We start from the raw sequence: 10,544 nt of genomic DNA on the forward strand, positions 1-10,544 counted from the left end.
TTTTCCTTTTTTTTTTTGAGGTGCCCTTTCGGGTTTTCACCTAAAGAACAATAGAAAAGCTCGACCATGATCGACTCAGGAGTGTGAGTTGAAGATCGCTGGCATCAGTAAAATGCGCTTCCCTTATAAGTTTAGGCAAAGGTATTGTGGACATCACTTGCCAGTTGATTAGCGAAATCCCTGATAGAAAATACAGCAATTGACGAAGGCCAGGGCTTTGGGCTTTTGTAATGAGGTCAGGTGGGGTGTTTTCAAGAAAGTTAAGGCTTGAACGCAAAGATTTTTAATGAAAAGTGTGAAATAACCTGAGGTTGCATCATTTTGAAGTCATTCTCCAATTTTGAACGAAAAATGAGGAAAACTTTGCCCCAGTTTGATTGAATTTTCTCTCTTTGCATTTTTCATTGTATTTTTCTTTTTTTTTTTCTTTTTCTTTAAAAAACTAAATTTGCCCCAGTGTGAGGTTTGCAATCCTCAGGGGTTACCAAACGAAAGTTATTAGTCTGATATCTCAAAAGGGACGACTAGGGATTGAATGTTTCAAACGTAAAAGAAGATGACCTGACTTGCATTTCATCATTTGCACGAATTTCTAAAAGAAGTTTTGCATAATCAAATGAAGAACTTCTTGCACATGTCCGAGTTAATAGGTTGAGGAAATGTTTGTCCATCCATTTCTGCCAAAATAAGTGCTCCGCCAGGTAATACCTTTTGAACAATGAATGGCCCTTGCCAATTCGGAACAAATTTGCCTTTGGTCTCATCTTGCACTGGCAAAATCCGCTTCAGCACTTTGTCGCCTTCCTCAAAAGTACGCAAATGGACCTTCTTGTTGTAGGCCCGGGCCATGCGCTTTTGGTAACATTGGCCGTGACAAATGGCATTAAGCCGTTTTTCATCAATCAAAGATAGTTGTTCATGACGCTACTTCATCCAATCAGCCTCTTCCAACTTGGTCTCCATTAGAATACGCAATGAAGGGATTTCGACCTCGACAGGTAGCACTGCTTCCATTCCATACATGAGCGAGTAGGGTGTTGCCCCAGTTGATGTTCGGATAGAAGTCCGATATGCCATTAGTGCGTAAGGAAGTTTTTCATGCCAGTCACGATGCTTTTCAGTCATCTTGCGAATGATCTTCTTCAAATTCTTGTTTGCGGCCTCCACAGCTCCATTCATCTACGGCCTATAGATGGCAGAGTTGGGATGTCTGATTTTGAACTGTTCGCATAGCCCGTCCACCATATCATTGTTAAGATTCTTGGCATTGTCTGTAATCAATGTTTCCGGCACCCCAAATCGGCATATGATGTGATCTCTTAAGAAATTCGCCACCACCTTCTTTGTCACATGCTTGAACGATTCCGCTTCGACCTATTTGGTGAAGTACTCAATTGCCACCAATATAAATCGATGCCCATTTGAAGCAGGAGGATCGATTGTGCCAATCACATCCATACCCCACATTGAGCAGGGCCACAGAGCAATCATGCTATGCAACTCGGTAGGAGGAGCGCGTATGACGTCGCCATGCATTTGACATTTAATACATCTCCGGACAAAATCTATGTAATCGCGTTCCATTGTAAGCCAAAAGTACCCGGTTCTCATGATTTTCTTCGCCAGCAAATGTCCATTCATGTGAGGCCCGCAGACACCACTATGCACCTCTTTCATCATGTATTAGGCTTCGTCTTCACCAATGCACCTTAAGTGGCTCAAATCTGAGGTCCTTTTGTACAATACCTCTCCATTTAAGAAAAACTTCGAGGCCATTCTGCGCAGAAAACCCTTGTCATTTGCACTAGCTTCTGGAGAGTAAGACCCGATTTTGATGAATTCCTTAATATCATTGTACCAAAGGCTATTGCCAGAGGAATTGTCTATGACCCAACAATGCGCAGGCTTGTCTTGGAGTTGAATCCGGATAGGCTCGATTCCTAATTCGTCTGGATATTGTATCATAGAAGATAGGGTGGCCAAGGCATCTACAAATGCATTTCGGGCTCGTGGGAGATGTCTGAACTCCAAACTTTGAAATTGTTTAGCCAAATTGAGCAAATTACAGTGGTATGGCAGGATCTTTGAATCTTTGGTTATCCATTGCTTCAATGTTTGGTGCACGAGTAAATCTGAATCACTGAAGGCTATTAACTCCTTAACCTCCATTTTCAAAGCCATTTTAAGACCAAAAATACATGCTTCATACTCGGCCATGTTGTTCGTGCAAGCAAACTGCAATTTTGCGGCTCCAGGGTAATGCTTCCTCTCCGGGGATACAAGAACTGCTCCTATCCCGACTCCAAAAGAATTGGCCGCACCATCGAAAAACAATCTCCACTCAGGGCATTGCTCGCTCATATCTTCTACAGTACCAACAAATAAAACCTTTTCATCAGGGAAATAGGTATGGAGCGGTTGATAATCATCGTCCTTTGGATTTTCTGCCAAATGGTCGGCTATAGCTTGCCCCTTGACGGCCTTTTGCGAAGTGAAAACAATATCAAACTCTGAAAGAATCATCTGCCATTTGGCCAGACGCCCAGTTGGCATCGGCTTTTCCAAGAGGTATTTCAAAGGATCGGAGCGGGAGATGAGGTAGGTAGTATGACTTAGCAGGTAGTGTCTTAACTTCTGAGCTGCCCAGGCCAATGCACAGCAGCTTTTCTCAATAAATGAATAATTAGCCTCATACTGCGTGAATTTCTTGCTAAGATAGTAGATGGCTTGCTCTTTCCTTCCCGAGTCATCGTGCTGCCCCAGAACACACCCTACTGCTCCGTCGAGTACAGATAGTACATGATCAAAGGCCGGCCCGGTTTGGGTGGCATTAGGACCGGAGGCTGCAACAAATAATCTTTAATCTTGTCAAAAGTTTGTTGGCACTCCTCATTCCAATGCAACGGCACATTCTTTTTTAATAACTTGAATAGTGGCTCGCGCGTCGCGGTTAATTGGGCAATGAATCTTCCAATGAAGTTAATCTTCCCCAAAAAGCTTTTCACATCTTTCTGCGTTTTCGACACTGGTATGTCTCGAATTGCCTTGATCTTCACCGGATCTATCTCTATGCCCTTCTTGCTGACAATGAAGCCTAACAATTTACCAGCTGGTGCTCCAAAGGCGCATTTTGCAGGATTTAACTTCAAATTGTACTTTCGCAACCTTTCAAACAACTTCCTTAAATTCATCAAATGGTCCTGGGCTTTCTTGGATTTGATTATAATGTCATCCACATAGACCTCCATCTCCTTGTGGATCATGTCATGAAACAAAGTAGTCATAGTCCTTTGATAAGTAGCTCCGGCATTCTTTAAACCAAATGGCATTACTCGATAGCAAAAGGTGCCCCAAGGGGTGATAAATGCAGTCTTTTCTCTATCCTCCTCAGCCATTAAGATCTGGTGGTACCCAGCAAAATAATCACAAAAAGATTCAATTTCGTGTCCGGAAGTGTTGTCTAAAATGATATGGATATTTGGCAAAGGAAAGTCATCCTTAGGGCTGGCCTTATTAAGGTCCCTATAGTCGACACAGACTCGCACTTCTCCATTTATCTTCGAAACAGGGACTGGATTCGAGAGCCAAACAGGGTAATGGGATACAATGATGATATTAGTCTTAAGCTGCTTTTCAATTTGCTCTTTTATTTTGAGGCTCATATCTGGTTTGAATTTACGGGGTTTTTGCTTTACTGGTGGAAAAGCTGGGTTTGTGGGTAATCTGTGCACCACTACATTAGTCGAAATGCCAGTCATGTCGTCATAAGACCATGCAAACACATCTCGAAACATAGACAAAAATTCAATCATTTCCTCTTTCTGCTTTTTATTCAAATGAATGCTGATTTGTATCTCCTTAACTTCAGCCTCAGTACCAATGTTAACAACTTCTGTTTCTTCTAGGTTCGGTTTAGATTTCTCCTCATATTGTTCAAGATCTTTTGAAAAAGAATCAAACACCTCCTCACTATCACTCTCGCTTTGAAATTCGTATTCCGTAACTTCCGAATCGTGAGTGATATAGAGATTGTTATCATCAAATTCCAGAATAGTGATATCCAAAGGGTCAAATAATTTTACTTTTGGCCATCTGAAAGAATTAAGAAATTCGAGATAATAAGCAAATAGACACATGAATGAACGGCATGATAAAACAAACTATGCACTTTCATAAAATTTCAAATCAAAACGGAAACAAGCTAAAACATAAGTGCAAAAGATACTTTCATTGAACTATTTACATATGCAAGAAAAGTTTTCATGAACTTTAGTAAATGACAACCCCCTGTAGATTTACCGAAACTCCTTTCGCACGGGGAAGTACTCGGCGGTCCAGTTGTGTATAGCTCCTTGGGGAATGTCTGGGAATTCGGCATCATCTGACGGACCATTTTCGGATATTGCTCCCATAAACAAATGAGTCAGGCTTGTCTCCACTTCGTCAATTGGACTAAACTCAGATGCAATGACTTCAGCCGGCCTTGGAAAGGTATAGCGTAATGGCGGAATGTCTAAAGTACCCAACTTGCCTTCTTTCTCTGCCCTTTTGCGTGCTTTCATCTCTTGTACATCTCTGGCAGTCGGACGGAATCCCAAACCAAATTGGTCCTTCTTTTCGATGAGTTCCACGGGCTTCAGCATGCCTTGCAGATTGCATCCCAATCCCTTATTAAATTCATATCCTCCGCGAATCATCTCCTTGGCCATCATAACACTGGCTGCTGGCAAAACCATTTCATCTTTTGAATCCTCACTTGTTACCCAACTCACAGAGACAATATCAGCTGTACGGTAGGAAGACACCGAGGCATTTCGGTTACCATCCTCCTCAGGCTCGGAATCGGCAATTACAATGTAATCTTCCTTAGCAAAAATGGTTATCAGCTGGTCGTTCACCACAAATTTCAGTACTTGATGCAGGGAAGAGGGCACAGCACCAGAGCTATGAATCCACGGCCGTCCGAGTAAAACATTATAGACACTGGGAAAGTGCATAACTTGGCAGGTAATCTGAAATTGAGCGGGCCCCATTTCGACCACCAAATTTACTTCTCCTATGGACTCCCTTTGGGCTCCATCGAATCCTCGAACTACGGTCTTTGAGGGTTTTAATTTAACATCTTGCAACCCTAACTTCACCAACGTGCTCCAAGGACAAATATTAAGGGCAGACCCATTGTCGATCAGTACTTTAGGCAACATTTTTCCATTGCACCTCACGGCTACATATAAAGCTTTGTTATGACCAGTTCCTTTCGCAGGCAGCTCTTCATCAGAAAAAGTGATTTGTTTAGCGGTCAATACATTTCCGACTACGTGCGAGAAATTGTCAACCGAAATGTCCTTGGGGATCCGAGCCTTAGTCAAAACTTCAAGTAACACATCCCTTTGCAAGTCTGAGGTGAAAAGCAAGTCCAGTATGGAAATTTAGGCAGGCATTTTGTTCAATTGTTCGACCACATTGTATTCGCTTCTCTTAATCCTCTTGAGAAAATCCCACGCTTCTCTTTCGGTAACTGCGGGTTTGGTAGTCGGCTCACGATTGTTTACTTGAATTGGGGCGTTAGCAGTTGAGGGACTTGCAATCTTTCCTGACCTCGTAACAACAGACACTTCTTCCTTCAAAACTGGTTTGCCTCCGATTTGCAAAACGGGCTCACTATAATTCCACGGCACTTGTCGTAAACTTAAAACCGGCACTTATTTTGGGAATTCAATTATCACAGGTTCTAAGGCCGCACTTTCGGATGGGGTTAGGTCTAAAATGAAGGGCCTTTTGTCTTCCTCATATGATGCTCTCTCTATCACAAAAGGTTGCTCCATTATTCCACACACTTCTATCTCATTTGACATGCTCCGGACAAACTTTTTGAACTCCTCATCATCCATAATAACTCCAATAGTACCAGCATGCTCCAGCAAGGGGTTCTTGTTCACGTTCGGTCCTTGCTCTTCTCTTTTCCTAATCACGATCTCCCCCGCTTCTACCATGTCTTGAACCTTATGTTTAAGGAGTCGACAATTGGCCGTGGAGTGACCAGGTGCTCCTGAATGATAAGCACAAGTAGCCTGTGGATTATACCCAACTGGCACGCCATACGGGTAAGTTGGAGAGGGAATCACACCTATTTTACCGACAGCCTTTAATTGCTCATACAACTGATCCAAAGGCCTGCCAAAATTGGTGAATGTTCGAGCACGATTTTGATTGTAGGTTTCAGTAGGTTGGGGATAGTTGTAGGTGGGTCTGTTTGGTGGGAAAAATCTTTGGTGGTAAGGAGGTCGAGGACGAGTTTGTTGAAAGTTAGGTTGAGATACTTGAAAAGGGGCCGTAGGCGGGTTGGCATAATTTGGGCGAGGTCGGGGGTGCGAGATATTGGTATTGTAGACAGGGTAAGGACTTGGATAGTAGGGATAAGGTGAATATGTTGGTTTTTGAAATCTGGGTCTTGGTGTAGGGTTTTGATCCCATATGAAGGAAGCTTCCCCCTATTTCTTTTTAAATTGCGGCTTTTTCCCACTACTCCCTTGTCCTTGCAAAGCATCCAACTACGATTTGAGGGCGGAGACGTTAACGATCTTCCCAACTCTTACAAAGTCATCGTACTCCTCAAGTTTATTGACAATGGCGGCGAACGAGCATCCTGTCATGCGAAAAATTTCCTCAAAGTACGGCGGATCATGTGCTTTAATAAAAGTGCGTATGATTTCGTCCTCCGTCATTGGTGGCTCGACTTTTGCAGCTATCTTCCTCCACCTCTTGGCATAAGTCTTGTGGTCTTCAGAGGGTTTTCTTTTTGTTCCTTCCAGCGTGGTTCGCGTCGGAGCCAGCTCGCAGTTATACTCGTACTGCCTTACAAAAGCATTGGACAGGTCAAGCCAAGTCTTGACTTCTTCGGGCTTCAGATTTGAGTACCAGTTGAGGGCATCCCCCTCTAGACTTTCCGGGAACAACCTTAGAGGCAGGTTCTCGTCGTCTACAGGCTTTCCCAACTTATTAGCAAATAGTCGGAGGTGTGTTTTGGGATTACCCGTCCCATCATACTTGTTAAACTTAGGGGTTTTGAACCCCTCAGGCAACTGCACATTCGGAAAAAGGCAAAGCTCATCGTAATCCAGGACTCCTTGCTTGTTCAACCCCTGACTTTTCCTCATAAACTCATCGAAACGGTATAGGCGCTTGAGCAGCTTCATATCAACGGAAGCAGAAGATTCCCCTATTTCTGGCTTAGCTTGGACAATATGGTCTGGCAGGAATGGCTCAGCAGCAGTGTGATAAAAGGTATGTGGCTCAGGTGGTATATTTGAAGTGGCTTGGGGTTGTGGGCCTTGCATGTGAGTAGGAAAAAACGAAGGATTAGGAGGGTAAGTGTATGGCAAATTTATGGTGGGATAGGTGAAAGTTCCTTCGGGTGGAATAGGGAAGGATGGAGTAACGGTGGCTTGAGTTGAAGGGATGACAAATGGCTCTGGCTCAGGCTGCCTGACGGGTACGGGCTCGGGTTGAACTCCGCTGCTAATTAGCTCGTCAATAAATTTCCTTTGGGCCGCCATCTCGGTAGCCATCTCACCAAACTTAGTAAGCATTTCAGTTAGCTGAACCCCTAAACTCGCGGTCTCGGGTTGAGCGGTAGTAGCTAACCTATTCGATGGTTCCGGTGGTGAACTCATGTTTACACAACTCCTCTAGGCTCGACTACGGGATCGCGTTATGATGGGGCTTCGACGAGAATCTATGTTTAAATATTACCTGAAAATACGAAATGGCTTGCTTTTAGACTTTAGCCCTGACTTACTTTTTTCCAACAAAAATAAAACAAAGAAAAAGAAAAAGACAAGAGTTAGTAGATGTCCAAAAGAAATTCAGATGCATGTCCTATTGGGGAGCCCTTTTTGTGCCAGGGGTAGGCCTAGTATGATGCAACACCTTCAAAGTGGGACCCGTTTACTAAATCTGCTTTTGACCACCACTTTACACAGAAGAGAAATCATCTCAAAACATCAAACTTTTCATTAACGAACATCATTTACAACATCCCTTGGAGACGGTTTCGTACAAAATCACTGAACCTCTTTAACCTATCTATTACAGCATTCTTAGATTCTCTGGCGTACGGGTTTCTCACACGTCCAGCTTCATCGTACAATTCTCCGCATTTCCTTTTCAACTCCCGATGTTTTTCTTGCATCTTCTCACAGGCCTCCTTGTATTTCTCGGCTCTCTCTTGGTGAACTTTGACGGATTCTTTCAGTTGCAGGTTTTCTCTATCCTTGGCCTCGATAATAGTCCTCAATCTCTTGAACTCCTCGGATGGTTGAGCTTGCGGTCCTTGCATCTCCAAACCCTTGAGCCAATCTTCATATTGTGGTGTGACTAAACCCTTTTGTTTGAGTTCCGGAATGTACTTGATGCGCTCGTCGTCGGACAACGTTTCCCAGGCCTCATTAATGGGGGTCTTCATCGGAATTTCTTTCGGATATATCCCTTTGTCGAAAATGATGATAAATGTAGTCAGATCAACTGCAGGGGGCACATCCTGGACGCGCCCTAATTGTCGGAGAAACCTCTTCGGATTGTATGCCATGATACCCTGAGTACCCAATAAAGGAACGAACTCGGATACCTTGGTGCGAAGAACAGGTTTGACACAATTGGTCCAATCCAATACCCATCTAACATTTTGATTGGTCACATTCGTCAAGAAATCCACAAGCTCGGATGCATTACATGGCAAACTACTGCTATTAATCCTCTTGTGATGTGTGATTATCCAGTTATACCCGGACATTAGTAGACTCTCGGGAATAGACGATCGTCTCATGAAGTGCTCCATACCCCATACATGTAAGATCAAATTTGAACCACAAAAGAACTTTTCCCCTCTCTGACAGGTGGTGCAAGCTACGAAGATATCGGCCAAAATAGTTGGAACAATAGAACATTGCTTATCTTTTACTCCTAGAAACAGGTCATACAAGATTTTAGTGAGCTTAAAGGCTATCTTTTGTCTTTCCTAGGGAAAAAATAGGTTCCATCCATAACCAATCCATATACCCAAACTCTTTTTTGTTCCCATATTTCCTTGGAAGTAAACGAGAAATCTCCCAGGTGCCTCTCAAAACCATCCCTTAATGCGAATCGATCAAATAAGAACTTTACCTCTACATTTTGGTCCGACCCTTGAATTGCTGATTCCTTTAATCCGATGAAACGATAAAATTCGGCCTTGTTAGACACTACTGGAAACATCACGGCAGTTCCCTGAATCGGCAAATAAGAAATTCGGCAACCTCCTCAATTGTTATGGTCATTTCCTTTTTCCCAAGTCTAAATGCGGAACAAGTGGAATCCCATAAATGCACCAAGGCTTCTACCAAATAGCCATCGGACTTAATATCCTTGAAATCCCCAACGGGTCCTAATCGAGCGGCTACTTGGTTAATTTCGCTAGGTGAAAGGAATGTGGGCCACCTTTATACCTCAATCGGTACTACTAACATCTGTTGAACTCGGTGAGGACTTTCCATCTGAGAACAGAAACTGGTGTCAAGTACCTTACCTACAGGCCCCACTTTTCTGGTCAAAACATGAAATTAAACGTGCAAATCCCAACATAGGGTTAAATACCCACGGGAGTATAGGGTTGGCTTATCCCTAATGTGGGATTCCCTAAATGGCATTCCCTTTCTATGGTTTATGCGTGATGCCAGTTTATTAAAGACGTAAAATATGCAATTTGAAGTGAAACATGACCTAAGGGACCCTTTATTTGCCAGGATAAGCCTAAAATGATATGATATTATTAATTTATGAACGAAATATACCAAAATTTCTTAAACGTGCAATAACCTATCTACAAGGGTAGGTTCTAAAAGAAGGTCATGCCAGACCTCTTATTTGTTAGGGTTTGTGAATGCAATGGGGACAAAACCAAGAAAAGTTAGTTCAATCAGATAACTACACATAACACATTGTAGCAAAACAATACAAAAAGGTAAAGCAATAAAAGGAAAAGAGGGGTTGGATCCCTCCCCTCGTGAATAGTGTCCCTAATAGGGTAAAACAGACTCTACCCTAAGTAAACTATCATGGATGCATGCGGTATTGGCTCACTAATGCATCTAGACTCGATAGGTTTTAGGTCCCCGAGCCTTCAGACTTGGAAACCAAAGGTCATCAATCCCAAGGTTCTTTGTTGGTGGCTCGAGCGACTCCCCAGACACTGCTACGCACACGTCGTGTCACGGCCACATGTCTGAGTGAATCTATCAAAAATTCTCAACCTTCGACTAAAAGCTAAAGGCTATTAACCCAAAGCTTAAAGCGGAAGATTGAGTGACCCCTCGGATCATGCTACGCACACGTCGTGTCGCAATCACACGTCCAAGTGGGTCACCTAATCCTAATAGGGTGGAGTGGCGTGACAAGCCACTAAAAGAAAAGACAAATGAGGGGTAAAAAATTAAAGCGTATGCACGTATGCTAGTGCTCGTTTGGAGAGGAGGAATCGAGAACCAACGCGAGGCTCTAGGGTAAAATCC

The 10,544-nt window shown here is 43.2% G+C and overlaps 1 protein-coding gene across 1 annotated transcript; it reads right to left on the reverse strand.

Moving 5' to 3' along the window:
• Positions 1-1,179: 1,179 nt before the first annotated feature.
• On the reverse strand, positions 1,180-5,993 carry LOC140036239 (uncharacterized). Its single transcript, XM_072077577.1, has 6 exons — positions 5,744-5,993; positions 4,300-5,398; positions 3,696-3,981; positions 3,006-3,401; positions 1,747-2,523; positions 1,180-1,374 (listed from the first exon to the last, which is right to left on the reverse strand). Exons 1-6 carry the CDS (start codon positions 5,991-5,993, stop codon positions 1,180-1,182), a joined length of 3,003 nt encoding a protein of 1,000 aa, XP_071933678.1.
• Positions 5,994-10,544: the final 4,551 nt, after the last annotated feature.

Source organism: Coffea arabica, chromosome 2e (assembly GCF_036785885.1).
Source record: "Coffea arabica cultivar ET-39 chromosome 2e, Coffea Arabica ET-39 HiFi, whole genome shotgun sequence".
NCBI lineage: Eukaryota > Viridiplantae > Streptophyta > Magnoliopsida > Gentianales > Rubiaceae > Coffea > Coffea arabica.